At 39.7% G+C, this 17065-nt stretch overlaps 1 protein-coding gene across 1 annotated transcript in view; it reads right to left on the reverse strand.

Moving 5' to 3' along the window:
* PCCA (propionyl-CoA carboxylase subunit alpha) overlaps nt 1-17065 on the reverse strand; it is a 377769-nt gene that overhangs the window by 354833 nt on the left and 5871 nt on the right. Inside the window, exons 2-4 of the mRNA XM_055426614.1 lie at nt 10133-10210; nt 6195-6242; nt 6018-6086 (exon numbers count right to left, since the gene is read on the reverse strand). Coding sequence (XP_055282589.1) covers nt 6018-6086; nt 6195-6242; nt 10133-10210 — 195 coding nt within the window. The remainder of the gene's footprint in view (nt 1-6017; nt 6087-6194; nt 6243-10132; nt 10211-17065) is intronic.

The raw sequence follows: 17065 nt of genomic DNA on the forward strand, positions 1-17065 counted from the left end.
CCACAGAGAAAAGCTCTAATGGCTTCACCGGTGAATTCCACCAAACATTAAAGGAATAATTAATGACAACTCACAAAGTTCCAGAACGACGTAAGATGAAGAAACACGTCCCATAGTTATAACATGAAGCCAGAATAACTCTGATACCAAAACAAAGACATCAAATGAAAAGTATAGACCAGTATCTCTTACAAATATGGATTAAAAACCCTCTACAAAACACCAGCAAAGTGACTGCAGCAATATATACAAAGGACTATATACATTGTGGCCAAGTGTAATTTATCCCAGGAATCTAAGGCTAAACATCCAAAAATTAATTAATATAATATACCACATTAATGGAATAAAGGATAAAAACCACATTATCATCTCAGTAGACACAGTGAACACATTTGACCAAATCAAGCACCTAATCATGATAAAAACTCAACAAACTAGCAACAGCAGGGCACTTCCTCAACCTAATAGTGGGAACTGATGAAAATCCCAGAGCCTAAATCAAACTTAGTTATGGAATACTGAATGTTTTGTTCCTCATTTTAGGGGGAAAATAGAGTACCTGCTCTCACCACTACTTTTCAATAATTCTGAAAGTTAAAGCTAGGGAAATTAAGCAAGACTATAAAATAAAAAGCATCCAGTTACAAAAGAAAGAAGTAAATCTATCTCTCTTTATACATGACATGATCTTCTAGAGAGAATCCTAAGAAATCTATTTTTTTTTAACTATTAGAAATAATAAAGAAGTTCAGCAAGGTTGCAGGAGCCAAATCACTATATGAAAATTAACAGTATTCCTATACACCTGCAATTAAAAACTGAAATTAAGAAACTGCAATTCTAGGGAATTACCTGACAGTCCAGTGGTTACAATTCTGCACTCCCAATACAGGGGGCATGGGTTCAATCTAGGGAACTAAGATCCTGCAAGGCATGCAGTGCAACCAAAGAAAGAGAGAGGAAAGAAGAAGAAATTGCAATTCGAATAGATCAGAAGTAATACTAAAATACTTAGGAATAAATATAGCAAAGTAACTGAAAATCACTCTCTGAAAACTATAAAACTGTTGAAAGAGATTAAAGCAATATAAGGAAGTGGAACATCATCAGATGGAATGTCCATGCTCATGTATAGGAGGACTTTAAAATGTTAAGATAAAGATACTTCCTCAAATTGATCTACAGATACCACACAACGCCTATCAAAATACCAGCAGGATACAGTGTTCCACTAGGACCATTTTCCGCTCATAAACCATTCTCCACAAATCTGTTCAGAGAGTAATAAGGGCCTGGAGAATGACACAGAAAAGACAATTCACGACTTGGTAAGAGGCTTAACCCCTATTTTGCTCTCTCTGGTCCTGATCATTTCCCACTGGAGGAGTTTACACTGTTGCTGACTCTGGCCTCATCCCTGGAGGGGGTTGCACTAATCTCACCAGTACCTACGAACTGTTCTCCTGGGCGATGCCTGCCTCTGAGACTGCTCTGGGTCAGTCTTCTCAAAGAAAGCAAGAGACTGTCTTCAACAGAAGAACAGGAGAACATACTATTTTAAGATAATCCAATAATAAGCAGACTAGATAGAAAAACCACAAAGCGTCCCTAGAAGCTTCTAAAAATTCTAGATTAAATATAACAAATTTCCTTTAAATGAACAGTCTGGCTTACAAAAAAACCACAAGCAATCCCTAGGGATCAAAAATAAAGCAGCAGCTAAACGTCAGACAGTATCCACTAGAGCCAACACCACTAATCTTGGAGAATGTTAAGCGGGGATCTGGGTAACCTAGAGAACTTGAATTTTAACTCTCAGAGACAGGAACCACATGTGAGCTGAAGATTTGAAGGAAAACTCCTACGTAAGGCCTTGCTGCTCAAAGATTACATCCTCAGTGAAGGGGGGTCGGGGGTGGGGGAATGAATAAACAATCTACTAAGGAGGAAGTAGACAAATGCTTACTATCCATTGTGCTTCAAGGTTAAGTAAAAAGTCTCCTCAGGAAATCAGAAATCATGAGCCTAGTAACAGAAGGAGGGGTGTGGGAGAGTGTGTTGTGTGTGTGCGCGCGCATGTGTGTAGTTTCATCTTGCTTTGCCCATCCTAATAATTCAGCAGGCTTCATGTCAATAAATAAATATAAAAATCAGTCAGTAACACCCTGGAGTGATCGGCAGAAGCCAACAGAACCACCACCCAACAGGATTACATCTATAACCCAAACCCCACAGAATTCAACATTAAAGATACCAACCATGGGATCACAAGACAAAATCTACAAGCATGAGGAAATAATCCTTTGAGAGGGAGGAGTCAGAAATAGAAACAGGTAAGCAGGAACTTGAAATAATACGATAGAAACTTTAAAATCAAGTTAGGCTATAACTAAGACTTGGAATGACTCAGATAGCAAGAAAAAAACACAAAACAAATATCAGGCAGGGAATTCCCTGGTGATCCAGTGATTAGGATATGAAGCATGTAAGATTCTTTCACTCCAAGTAATATTCAAAATGCTGACCTCTTGAAAATAAATACTGAAACATTTATAATACATCTGAACAGCATGGCTTGTTCATAATATCAACATTGTAAACTGGCTAGATATGATGCTAACCTTTGGGATCAAGTGTTAAAAAAGCAAAATATGCTGTTAGAGGAATTCATGTCTTTGTCTTTCTTAAGACTGAAGCAGAAACCAAGCAGCAGATGTGGCCCTATTGCTGAGGCTTAAATCAAGCACTGAGCATTCTAACCATCATTATTATTACCCTGTTTTTACTTATAGTATCATTCTAGAAACCGACTTTCAGAAGGTCATATTAAGAGGAAGTTTTGATTTGAGCAAGCATTGCTTGCTTCCCATTGGGAAGCCTGATAAATCTTATTCTAAACTATGTATCATAATCTTTGGTTAAAAAAAAAAAACTGGCTAAAAGTTTTTAAAATATAAAAACTACTACCTCTGCTTCAGGAAGGATAAATGTCAAAGACTTAAAACTCACACCAACTCTTTTGAAAGCAATTTCGCCAAAGTCTAGAAAATGTCCACAAAGCTAGGAATGAGCAAAGTACTCACGTTCTTTGAGGTAACAACTTACAGAAGCAGACTACTCTAGAACACCAATATTGAAACATAAATAAATAGAAAAGAGTGAAAATATAAGTAACTTTGGACTATCCATGTCAGTAGTCACCTCCAGGAGAACATAGCATAGAGAATGAACTATCCTATGATATGAAAATTATAAGTGAAAGGTTGCTGTTAGGCTTGAAATAAAAACAGTGACTATCCAGAATTCAGACACTTTTCTCTCTCAGTTTATCTATGAATGAAAACACAGCCTGAGCTAGATACACTGAAAATAAAAACAAGATGAGAAGAGTGTCCTAATTAAATTAAAATTTTTTAAAAATGAGAAGAGTGAATTTTAAATCTATTACAAGGTTGATGATAACACAAGCTTTTTTCTGGAGGAGTTTACTACTGGTAAATGCCTTAGTTTACGAATCAAGAATGACATTAAAGCAACAGTTTTTTCATTATTTCATGAATATTTTGTAAAGATATAAACTAATGAAACTATCAGTTAAAACAAATTATTAGTAAGAAGCCAGAAATGAATAGTCAAAAAAAAAGAAATCCAATGATATGTATGCAAAACAAGTTTTAATTGCTTGATTTATTTTACACAAAAGATAAATATTTTAAATATAGGGGCCAAAAAAGGAAGACAAAATGAAAGCTAGTGGAAGGGATGGAATTCCAGTTGAGCTATTTCAAATCCTGAAAGATGATGCTGTGAAAGTGCTGCACTCAATATGCCAGCACATTTGGAAAACTCAGCAGTGGCCACAGGATGGGAAAAGGTCAGTTTTCATTCCAACCCCAAAGAAAGGCAATGCCGAAGAATGCTCAAACTACCGCACAATTACACTCATCTCACACGCTAGTCAAGTTATGCTCAAATTCTCCAAGCCAGGCTTCAGCAATATGTGAACCATGAACTTCCAGATGTTCACTGGTTTTAGAAAAGGCAGAGATCAAACAGCCAACATCCGCTGGATCATGGAGAAAGCAAGAGAAGTTCCAGAAAAACATCTATTTCTGCTTCATTGACTATGCCAAAGCCTTTGACTGTGTGGATGCCAATACACTTTGGAAAATTCTGAAAGAGATGGGAATCCCAGACCACCTGACCTGCCTCTTGAGAAACCTGTATGCAGGTCAGGAAGCAACAGTCAGAACTGGACATGGAACAACAGACTGGTTCCAAATAGGAAAAGGAGTACGTCAAGGCTATATATTGTCACCCTGCTTATTTAACTTATATGCAGAGTACATCATCAGAAATGCTGGGCTGGAGAAAGCACAAGTTGGAATCAAGATTGCCGGGAGAAATATCAGTAACCTCAGATATGCAGATGACACCACCCTTGTGGCAGAAAGTGAAGAAGAACTAAAGAGCCTCTTGATGAAAGTGAAAGAGGAGAGTGAAAAACTTGGCTTAAAGCTCAACATTCAGAAAACTAAGATCATGGCATCCAGTCCCATCATTTCATGACAAATAGATGGGGAAATAGTGGCTGACTTTATTTTTCTGGGCTCCAAAATCACTGCAGCCATGAAATTAAAAGACGCTTACTCCTTGGAAGGAAAGTTATGACCAACCTAGACAGCGTATTAAAATGCAGAGGTGACTGCAGTCATGAAATTAAAAGACGCTTACTCCCTGAAGGAAAGTTATGACCAACCTAGATAGCATATTAAAAATCAGAGACATTGTCAACAAAAGTCCATCTAGTCAAGGCTATGGTTTTTCCAGTGGTCATGTATGGATATGAGAGTTGGACTATAAAGAAAGCTGAGTGCCGAAGAATTGATGCTTTTGAACTGTGGTGCTGGAGAAGACTCTTGAGAGTCCCTTGGACTGCAAGGAGATCCAACCAGTCCATCCTAAAGCAGATCAGTCCTGGGTGCTCATTGGAAGGACTGATGTTGAAGGTGAAACTCCAATACTTTGGCCATCTGATGTGAACAGCTGATTCATTGGAAAAGACCCTGATGCTGGGAAAGATTGAGGGCAGGAGGAGAAGGGGACAACAGAGGATGAGATGGTTGGATGGCATCACCGACTCAATGGACATAGGTTTGCGTAGACTCCGGCAATTGGTGATGGACAGGAAGGCCTGGAGTGCTGCGGTTCATGGGGTCACAAAGAGTCGGACACAACTGAGAAACTGAACCGAACTTCTGAATAAAATTTTAAAGTCACAAAGACTGAAAAGTCTTTGCATTAAATTACTGTACGATAAAAGGTGACATTACCAATAGGTCCTGTTATCAAAAGTAGTGTGAAAGAGTGAAAAACAGTAACTTATCAAAGTACAGCTACTTACATTTCATTCCATAGAGTTCCAATAATTTATATACTTTCCCCACGGGATTTTCTCTACTCATTCATAGTTTACAACTGCTACAAATGCCTGCTGTGATAAAAAATCTCCAATAAAATTAGCTATCATTCACCACTTTATGCTATACCTTCTTTTGCTCATGTCCAATCAGCATTAATCTTCCATTTTTTATCAAACTTTCAGCTGAACACAGTACAGCATTTAGGAAGGTCAAACAGTTAGAGCATCTCCTTAGTGACACGGAGTTACCCTGTGGGGAAATGTGCTCCCTTAAGGTAGCACTGTATAAACATTTCATTAATAGCTAGTTCTTTTAACTTTCTCATGCTCTGCCTCAAGTGTACTTGGCGACCAGAATCCCTCTACAAACTATTTATTGTAGCCTAGGCTTTTAAAGCCTCGAGAATAAAATAGTTAAGACACATATTGAAGATACTATGATGATTCCATTTTGGTTAATACAAGAGTAAGTAATAGATATTTTTTAAATTGTGTACCTTTTCAGGCCAACAACAACAAAATCCTCCATCTTTCACTTTTTTCTATTTGATACAAAATAAGATCCTAACTCAAACAAAGCAAATATACTTACAGAACTAGCATCGACATCACTGTGGATGGCAACCGTCTTAATGCCCATCTTCTTGCAAGTTTTAATAACCTATATTAAAATACATTAATGTTATATACAATAGTAATTCATGTTTAAAGGGATTTAATAGTAAAATTCACAGAGTAAAATAAAAAATACTATTAAAATTCCACTCACCCGACATGCAATTTCTCCTCTATTAGCAATAAGAATTTTATCAAAAGTCTAAAGAGAGGGAAAAAAACACATAAGAAACTGTGAACTCTCACTATGAGACCAGAAAACATCAAGCTTTGTTTGCCACCAGTTACCACTGGGCATAATCCTAACAAGTGCTACTTCCTACATGGTATTAGATACTACGCACAGACTCAGTTACAACCAGGCTACTACTAAATTCATCTGACAGGATCTGGCCTTATAATTACCCTGTTAAAAAAGTATCAATTGATGAAGTTCAGTAATTCATAAAGGAACTACATTTCTTGCCAAAAGATAATTTTCAAATGAGATTTCAGAAAACTAAAAAACTTTAGTCAAAACTGCTTGAGAATTTACTTGTTTTCTAAATTCAGAGAAATTCTACACGTTATGTTTCTCAAAGTCAAGTCTGATATAATTTATATACCATCTCTTTGGGATTGGGGCATAGCATTAAGTGGTATTTTCAACAACTCAGAACAGATAAACTAGTTATGCTTTTACCCAAAGAGTTCCAGACCACACAGGTTATGTTATTTGAGTATAATGTTGAGTTAATGCTATTGAGTATAAATGTTGAGTATAACAATAAATATAATGTTAAGTTTGAATAACCACATTTTGAAACAGCTAAGGCCACATAAAGGTCCGTCTAGTCAAGGCTATGGTTTTTCTTGTGGTCATGTATGGATGTGAGAGTTGGACTGTGAAGAAAGCTGATCGCCGAAGAACTGATGCTTTTGAACTGTGGTGTTGGAGAAGACTTTTGAGAGTCCCTTGGACTGCAAGGAGATCCAACCAGTCCATTCTAAAGGAGATCAACTGCAATACTTTGGCCACCTCAAGTTGACTCACTGGAAAAGACTCTGATGCTGGGAAAGGTTGGGGGCTGGAGGAGAAGGGGACGACAGAGAATGAGATGGCTGGATGGTATCACCGACTCTGTGGACATGAGTTTGAGTGAACTCCGGGAGTTGGTGATGGACAGGGAGGCCTGGCGTGCTGTGATTCATGGGGTCACGGAGAGTCGGACACGACTGAGCGACTGAAATGAACTGAACTAAACTGAAGGCCACGTAATAGAAAAAGATGTTCCATTTTGTGTAGGGTGAGAGACCTAAATTCTAAGCCCAACTCTGCCATTAATGACCTATTTCAAAGTAAATCAGTCTCTGAGGACTGCAATCTCTTGATTTCCACATAAATAAACTGATAAAGCATTCTAGTGGGAAACTGTTTAACAAGGTTCTCTCCTGACTCTAGAACTGAACAAGCTACTCTTTTTAAAGAAATGCACACGAACAATTGTAAGTAACTTGGATGCAATACATTTTAGTACACAATGACTGCTGGGTTAGTGAACTGTTGCACGTTAAACGGACGGTTTTTTAAAGTTGTAGTCATATTTCAAAAAGAAAAGTTAAAGGTATATATGATCTTAAAAGTACTCTTAAATAACTTAAGGTAATATGCTAACCTGACAGCAAATTACAGAATCTCAGAACTGCAAAAGGCCTTTAAAGTCTTGATTTAACCTTTAAACCACACATGGGGGCTATCCCACCCAACTGAGACAAGTCTCCACCTGGGCCCAAAAATCACCCTAATCCCACCGAGGGCTTAGAGCTATAAAGTAAGTGAGTGAGTGAGTGAGTGAGTGAGTGAGTGTGTGTGTGTGTGTGTGTGTCTGCGTGTGTGTGTGTGTGCATTAAGTCGCTTCAGTCGTGTCCAATTCTTTGTGTTTGTGTGTGTGCGTGTGTGTGTGTGTGTGCATTAAGTCGCTTCAGTCGTGTCCAATTCTTTGTGTTTGTGTGTGTGTGTGTGTGTGTGTGTGCATTAAGTCGCTTCAGTCGTGTCCAATTCTTTGTGTCTGTGTGTGTGTGTGTGTGTGTGTGTGCGCGTTCATGCGCATTAAGTCGCTTCAGTCGTGTCCAATTCTTTGCAACCCGATGGACTATGGCCCAGCAGGCCCCTCTGTCTTTGGGATTCTCCGAATACTGGAGTGGAGTTATAAAATCGTGTGTGTGTGTGTGTATGTGTCCAGTCATGTGACTCTTTGCGACTCTATGGACTATCACTTGCCAGGTTCCTCTGTCCATCGGATTCTCCAGGCAAGAATACTGGAGTGAGGAGCCTTTCCCTTCTCCAGGGGATCTTCCCGACCCAGGGATTGAACCCAGGTCTCCTGCACTGCAGGCAGATTCTTTACCATCTGAGCCACCAGGGAAGCCCAGGAATTAGGTGAGCCAATTAAAAAAAAAAGAAATTTCCATATGTCTCTTATTGGTTGTTTCTTTGAAGAACCCTGACTAACTGAGGACTATTAATGGATTATCAATTAGTACACAAGTTCAATAAAGCTGATACCAATTAATCTTCCATACCTAAGATTTTAACTAAATAACAAATGAATATGGTTCAGATCTTAGAAGGTAAAAACGGGGACACATAGTAGGGACACCCAGGTCCTTGCCCCAAAGGCAACAATTACTACTAGTTTCCTGAATATTCTTCCAGATAGGTCATGTGTATAAAAGAATATACACACGAATAAATTTAAGCCAACTCTTTTTTTTGGCCACATGACACAGTTTGTGGGATCTTAGTTCCCTGACCAGGGATTGAACCCTCGCCCTGGGCAATGAGAAAGCAGAGTCTGAACCACTGGACCACCAGAGAACTCCCTAAACCAACTTTAAACCTCCCGTCTGCATCAACAAGTACAGGTAAACGTCAAGTGCATCTGGTAACTTCAATGTACAACACAGCACAATCACAACAAGGTGTGTTAAGTGCTGTGTTAAACGCAGCAAAAGGAGAGTCGTGTGAGTAAGGCAGTGACACTGAAAGCAGACGGCAGCACTAAGAACTACAAGTAATTTTTAAGATAGCTCAAGCACAAAACACAGTATGGGGTTCAGTTCAGTTCAGTCGTACTGGGGCAAATAAAGCTGGGGTAAAAATGCCCGATTAAAAAAGGACTTATATGTCATTTAAAGACCTGGGACTGGGACCTCCCTCGTAGTCAAGTGGTTAAAATTCCGCACTTCCACTGCAGGAGGCACAGGTTCTATTCCTGGTCAGGGAACTAAGATCCCATATGCCTCTCTGCATGGACAAAAAAACAAAAAATAATAAAATATATGAAAGTTAATTTCACCTGTTTATTTTTAATGTGGCTATTAGAAAATAAAAAATTGTGTATGTCCTGCAACTGTCTCCACTTTACATTTCTATTGAGCTACGGTGAATATAGATCCTTTTTTTCCAAATTGCAAGATTCTTTTGAGTAGTTTTGTATACTTTGGCTATTTAGAAGACCACTTCATTCTCAAATAATCATTCATATTAGTTCTACTTTAATGACATTCAATTTGAATCATCTCTTCTTAACCAAAACTTCTTCTGCCTCTTTGATGCCTTCATTGTCACCAAATCATGTTTCACCTCCAATCACCACTTCCAGTTCCTTTATTTCTCCATTACAGGCCTCAGACATTATCATATACCAAGATTTTAACCACAATTCGCTTGTCCCAAAATTTACAATACCCATAATTGCCTTCACTCAAAAATAGTTCCAAATATTAAGTAAATGAAAAAAAAAATTAATAGTTTAATCAAAATCTCTCAACTGCCTAGTCTAAGAAAGAATGTGTTAGTGATCCTGCTGAAAACAAAGGAAATACACTGGGAATTTATTCAATTTCTGGTATAGGTACAAACACAAAATTAAAGCCTCAGGTTGTGGTTCACAATGAAAAAAGGAACAAACACTGAACACCTATAAAATCTATAATGTATAGCAACAAAAAATGACACAGCATCAATAAAAGGTAACCTGCCCAGTGAACACAATGTGGAGACAACAAAACATTGTAACTTCGCTGTTAAAACTATTTTTAAATGCTTACGTTTTCATTGGAATCATATCCAGCTGAACAGAGCGTACGAGATGCCACTAAGTACAGTCTTGAATGATGTGGATCGTGCTACCGAAAGAGAGAAAAGAAAAAAAATGAAGGTGAAATAAATGACAGATACTTAAATGAGCTTTAAAAATACTTTTCAGGGTAATTCTTCCAGTATGCTTCTGGCTACAGTGTTTCATCGATCCATATATGTAGTTCTAAGCAATATACCTTAACTATAGAAGGTAAACCCCAACTAGACACATTCCCTTGGCACACATGAGAATCCAAAGACATCAAAACAATCTCCAGAAAAGTGTAAGAGTCAATGGGTCAAATAAAATCTGAAGAAAAGTCTTTCTGATCATGCAGACAGATACAGCAGGATCAGAATGCCACATACCACACAGAACTTTATACAACATAAAACAAGCGTCTTGGCCTTCAATGAGCTTCAACTTCAACAGGGCCCAGAAAATAACAAAATATTTTCTATTTGCTAATGTCTGACACATGATTTCTTATTTTACTTATTCTGGTATAAATGTGGCTTGGCAGATAAAAATGAAAAGGTAACACTAATAATCAGGTTCACTTTAATTCATTACCATAATTGTGTGTGGAAAAAAGTATATCTAAAGCCTTTAAAACATTAAGAAGAATCACTAATAAAGGTTATAGCAAAGGTTTAAGAAAATAATTTACCCTATAGTCACTGATGAAGGTAAACCAAGAAAAAAACGGGGTGAGGGTGGTGGCAAAAGGCAACAGGTACTACATCTCAGAATTTTCTAACAGCGAAACAACTCAAATAGAAAGCAAATAATGTACAATAACACTTTAAAATGAAAAAGATGATTACAGTTATTTTCTTTAGAAGTATCAAGCGCCAAATAACAAAATGTAATCTTTATGCAGAAGTGAAAGTAACAGAGAAGAAAGATACACTTTACAAAATAAAACCTAGTAAAACTTACCACACCAAGTAAAAAGGACTGGTGATGAATAATGAGCTGAAAATGGGAACAAAACTGACTTCACTACTGTCTCCCTTTCCCAGACCAAAACACTCTTACAGTTCTGCAAGCATCCCTGTGAATTCAAACTGCAATTTAGAAAACTGAGTCTAAGAAAATTTAAACATAGATCTGGTAAAAGCATTATTAATTTTTTTTATTTTGAGATAATATAAATAGTGGCACTTCCACATTAATACTAAACATCTGTGCAAAGAGACGATATGAAGTTTAAAAAAAAAATGTACGAAGTGGGTACACCACCACTTCTTTGTGATCAAAGAAAATTCAGTCTTCCACTGCCGTCAGCAGAATAGCTATAATCTGGCAACTTTACTCTCACATCAGATTTAACAGGATAAAGGTAACACCTCCTCACTTAAAAACCACATATTGTGTTTATAGCTTAGCCAATGCAGAAGGCAAACTCAGAATAAAGAAAAGGTCTTCCCTAGTGGCTCAGTGGTAAGGAATTCACCTGTCAATGCAGGAGGCGGGTTCGATCCCTGGGTTGGAAAGAACTCCTGGAGAAGGACATGGCAAACCACTCTAGCATTCTTGCCTGGGAAATCCCATGGACACAGGAGCCTGGCGGGCTACAGTCCATGGGATCACAAATGAGTAGGACACGACTTAGCAACTGCTGCTGCTGCTGCTAAGTCACTTCAGTCGTGTCCGACTCTGTGTGACCCCATAGACAGAAGCCCACCAGGCTCCCCCGTCCCTGGGATTCTCTAGGCAAGAACACTGGAGTGGGTTGCCATTTCCTTCTCCAATGTGTGAAAGTGAAAAGTGAAAGTGAAGTAGCTCAGTCGTGTCTGACTAGTAGCGACCCCACGGACTGCAGCCTACCAGGCTCCTCCATCCATGGGATTTTCTGGGCAATAGTACTGGAGTGGCTTGCCATTGCCTTCTCCCGACTTAGCAACTAAACACCAACAAAGAAAAAAAGAAAAGCAAGAGCTACCTGGGAATTTCTCACATTTAGTCTGCAGCAAGGCAGCACTAGGATATTTACACAAGAAAGTGAAGAGCATACCAGCTTCCTAACAATTTTATAAAATGAAAACAGTTTACAGTTTTACCAATTTTCCCCAATATCATAAGGCACACAACAGTCAGTTGTACGAATGTGTCAAAATATCCTTTTACAAAAGTGTATACGAGTGACTGAACTGAACTGATACAATAAAGGATTTTACAAAAATCATACATGTGTCTTTAATTACTAACAAATAAAGGGCATAACTGATTCCTGATGGCAAAAGCCAAATGTGAATCTCTCAGAGACAAAACACAATCTGGGATAGACATTTTAGGTATTCTAATTAGCTTTGGGGAGAGTAAACAGTGATGTTTATGTCTGGGGAAGGGAACACTTCCCAGCATACCGCCTAGAACAGAACTCTGGGAGAAGAGATCAAAGAGCCCGAGTTCCAATCCCAGCTCAGTCTGACACTACTTCCAGGACCAGAGCAAACCGCTTTAACTCCCCAGGTGTTTTTCTAGGTGCGTGCGTGCGTGCTAAGTCACTTCAGTCGTGCACTACTCTGTGCGACCCCATGGACTGTCGCCCACCGGACTCCTCTGTCCATGGAATTCTCCAGGCAAGAATCCTGGAGCAGGTAGCCATTCCCTCCTCCAGGGAATCTTCCCGACCCACAGATCGAACACTAGTCTCCTGCACTGCAGCCAGATTCTTTACCATCTGAGTCACCAGGGAAGCCCAGTTTCCTCAAAAGTCCCTACTAACCTACACCACTGTCATTCAAAAAACAAAACCTATTACAGAGATTCTAACATGTGTGAACATCTGACAATTATGAAGAATATGCAGTTAACCCAAACTGAACATGTGGTCCAAGAAGATGGTGACACGGATCTCACTGCCGGACTGCTCCGAGAGCAACAAACACAGAGTTGTTTGGTAGAAATGGAGCTAATTTCACAGATTCAAATAAACATGACTGAAGCAGTAAGTTTCTAGAATACCTCTGGGAATAAAAGCCTCAGGATTCTATCTCATCAGATGGGCTCATGAAGAAATAGACTAAGCTAAACTTGGTCCTCATGGGACAGTTTTTAACCCAGAAGGATCAGACATCTCCAAGTGGCCAAGCTCTGAGAGAGGTTTGGGTCAGCTGACTCAATGTAATCTACATTTACTCAGGAAACTGCCAATAATATAAAACTCAAATTTTAAAATGTCTACACCACACAGTTCTTGAAACTAAATCAACTATATTACAAATCACGGCTATTGTTCAGTCGCTAAGTAGTGTCCATCTCTTTGCAACTCCACGGATTGCAGCCCACCGGCTTCCCTGTACTTCACTATCTCCCAGAGTTTGCTCAAACTCATGTCCACTATTACAAATTACACCTGGCCAAAATGTAGGAGACAAGCTACAGCAGTACACTCGATGGATCAAATTGGGTTTGTTTGTTTTTTCATCTTTTTATCGCTATTTTTAAATACTTGGTTCTGACGATCTAACAGACTATATTTTACCACTATTATCAAAAAAAGAAAGCATACAGCTTGTATACAAATGAATTGTGATAACTGGACCCGGAAATTGAAAAACACAGGTGCCCCTAATGAGCCAGGTACCTGGAAGTAGAAATGATGCAACCAGTCAGAACCTTAGCAGCAGAACACAACCACAGAGGAAAAACAGGAGTTTGAGCCATTCCCACAGCAAGCCCAAACTGGTTTGCAGTCAGCCCTGTACTGCTCTCCTGGGTTCCTGTTTAGCCCTGGCAGAGCGTCACGGAAGTTCAAAGCTATAATGTACACAAGTCAAACATCAGATAATTTTGTAGAGCCACAACATAATTTTTTCAAAAAATACAAGGAACGAGTTTGTAGAAATCTGCTCATATACCTATACATAGAATTTTTAATGTTTCTTATTTTTGTTAGGCATATAAAAAACAGGCTACAAGCCCAGTCCAGAATTCTTTAAAGGTATGTCCTAGAATAAGAGTTCAAAGGAAAAATGTTAACCAAGTCCATCTATAAAGACTATTTAGCTTATCACAGCCGAAAGGAGAAAGGTCAGTGTGTGCAAAATGACTTCCAGAGAACATACTGCGCTGCTTCTCTTCTGCAAGAGTAAAGATCTTCTACAGTTTCCACACTTAGATGAGAAGTGCCAGCTAACAAGGCAGCATATGGGAAGCAGCGGGACCTTCTGAGCTTACCACAAAGATGAAGACCCAGGCCAACGCTTAGCTCTACTGCTGCACAGGCACACAATACTGAGCAAATAATTTCTCTGGACACCAGTGTTCATCTATAAAATGTACAACATGACACCTCCCTTGCTTTCCTGCAGGGCTGTCTTTAAAAAACAAACAAACAAAAACCCAAAACACACAAGCCTTTATAAACTGTAAAGCACCAAGGAAATGTGAGGTATTACCCAACAACTAAATCCAATTATGCAGCTGTAACTTTCTTTCTTAAAATTATCCCAGACCATTTGGGAGTTACCATTAGAGTAATAATGGAGTAATTAAGAGCTCTGATCTAGACTCAGATTCAGGCCCTGGTTAGGAAACTGGCTCAGTCATTTCTTTAAAACAAAGGAGTTTTTCTCATATATAAACTGGGCATAAAACCACTTATCTAGGACTTAACTGACGTGAGGATTAAATAAGAATTGTAAAATGCCTAGCACAATATTGCGTATGTTATAGTAAGAATGAAGTAACTGTTAACCAAAAAAAGGGTACAGCTTTTACACAAACTGTTCAGAGGCCTTCCAACCATTGCCACCAGAGAAACTACCCTTTTCTAACCTAAGCCAGCACCTACTTTCACATTTTCCTGCTTGTGGCCTCAGGTGGCAGTCCAAACTCACAGATGCACTAAATTCAAGTTTAAAGCACAATTTAAAAACTAAACCCTACCAAATCCAGACCTCTTAACATAACCACAGGGGCATTCAAGTGAATAATACTAGAACAACTCTACTGACAGGTTAACTTATTAGCACAATGCATTCTACTTCGAAGAAGCAGCCATCCTCAAAACTGTGGGCTGATGGAGCAGTAAGATGAGCTTACCAAGGAAAACAAAACACTCGTTAGTGATTCATCTTCACAATTTCCAGGAAATGCTCTCCTCCCACATTTCATGACAGAGCTAGTAAGCATGAGCCAACTGCTTCTTTCAGCATTTAAGAGACCCAGAATGACCCAGGAAAATGACCTCTTTAAAATACCACCAGAAGTCGGGCCTTTTCACCGTGAAGTCAGGCCTTACCACTTAAGCACAGCTTTTCTTTCACGTACATTGACTATGTAGCCTTTAGGACTTCACTAGCTAGCCTGGAGAATCCCAGGGATGGGGGAGCCTGGTGGGCTTCCGTCTATGGGGTCACACAGAGTCGGACACGACTGAAGTGACTTAGCAGCAGCAGCAGCAGCAGCTAGCCCAACGGAGAAGGCAATGGCAAGCCACTCCAGTACTCTTGCCTAGAAAATCCCATGGATGGAGGAGCCTGGTAGGCTGCAGTCCGTGGGGTCGCTAATGGTCGGACTCGACTGAGCGATTTCACTTTCACTTTTCACACATTGGAGAAGGAAATGGCAACCCACTCCAGTGTTCTTGCCTGGAGAATCCCAGGGACGGGGGAGCCTGGTGGGCTTCCGTCTGTGGGGTCACACAGAGTCGGACACGACTGAAGTGACTTAGCAGCAGCAGCAGCTAGCCCAATCTTCAGCTGTCTGCCAAGACTTTGTTACAAGCTAGGTTGAATACCTAATATTTGAGAAAGAAGATAAAATCTCAAGATTTACATCAACCATCTCTCAATTATTTCTCAATATTAGGGCTTCCCTGATAGCTCAGTTGGTAAAGAATCGGCCGGCAGTGCAGGAAACCCCGGTTCGATCCCTGGGATGGAAAGATCCTGTGGAGAAGGGAACAGCTACCCACTCCAGTATTCTGGCCTGGAGAATTCCATGGACTGTATAGTCTATGGGGTCGCAAAGAGTCAGACACAACTGAGCGACTTTCATTTTCATTTCTCAATAAAACTGAGGGAGGAGGAAAAAAAAAAACAGTCAAGATTCTCCAATTCTTTCTCCACAGTAAGCAGGAACTGTGTGCATCAACTCTAAAGCCTCTTCATTCCAACACAGCCCCCCAACCAGGCCATTCCTCCCACCCCACCTATAGTAGATGCTATGGATGTACATCCAGCACCTGTTTTCCAAGCGGGGAAGGCCCCCACTGCTGTGCTGACTACCCACGGTTCACACCTGCTCCCTGCTTTGCCCCATCTGCCTCAACCAGACAGGAGTTCTCTCTCAAGCCTGGAGTTACATCCCTCCCAGGCCACAGCCACTGATTTGACTATCATGGGGTTCAAAAAGCTGCCACCACTTCACCCTCAAGGTGGGCTCAACTTAGTACTGCAATCTGTGCTTCAGAGCTGGCTGTCCAGTATGGTAGCAGCTAGCCACGGGCAGCTTCTAAGCACTTGAAATCTGCCAAATTCCTGTGTATGCCAAGTGTAAAATACACCCCAGGTTTGAAGACTTCATACGAAAAAACAGAAACCTTGTTAAAGTTTTAGATTTACATACTGAAATATTTTTAATATATTGGGTTAAATCATTGATGTTGTTTAGTCGCTAAGTCGTGTGTCTCTTTGGCGACCCCCATGGACTGGAGCCCAGCAGGCTCGTCTGTCCATGGGATTCTCCAGGCAAGAATACTGGAGTGGGTTGCCATTCCCTTCTCCTGGGGATCTTCTGGATGCAGGGACTGAACCCGATTCTCCTGTATTGGCGGACAGATTCTTTACCACTGAGCCGACAGGGAAGCTACTGGGTAAACATAAAATACTAATTTCACTGCTTTAAATTTTTTTTAATGTGAGTGCCAGAAAATGTTAAATTATAC

Source organism: Moschus berezovskii, chromosome 13 (genome assembly GCF_049115385.1).
Source record: "Moschus berezovskii isolate FMDL1 chromosome 13, NW_MosBer_1.0, whole genome shotgun sequence".
NCBI lineage: Eukaryota > Metazoa > Chordata > Mammalia > Artiodactyla > Moschidae > Moschus > Moschus berezovskii.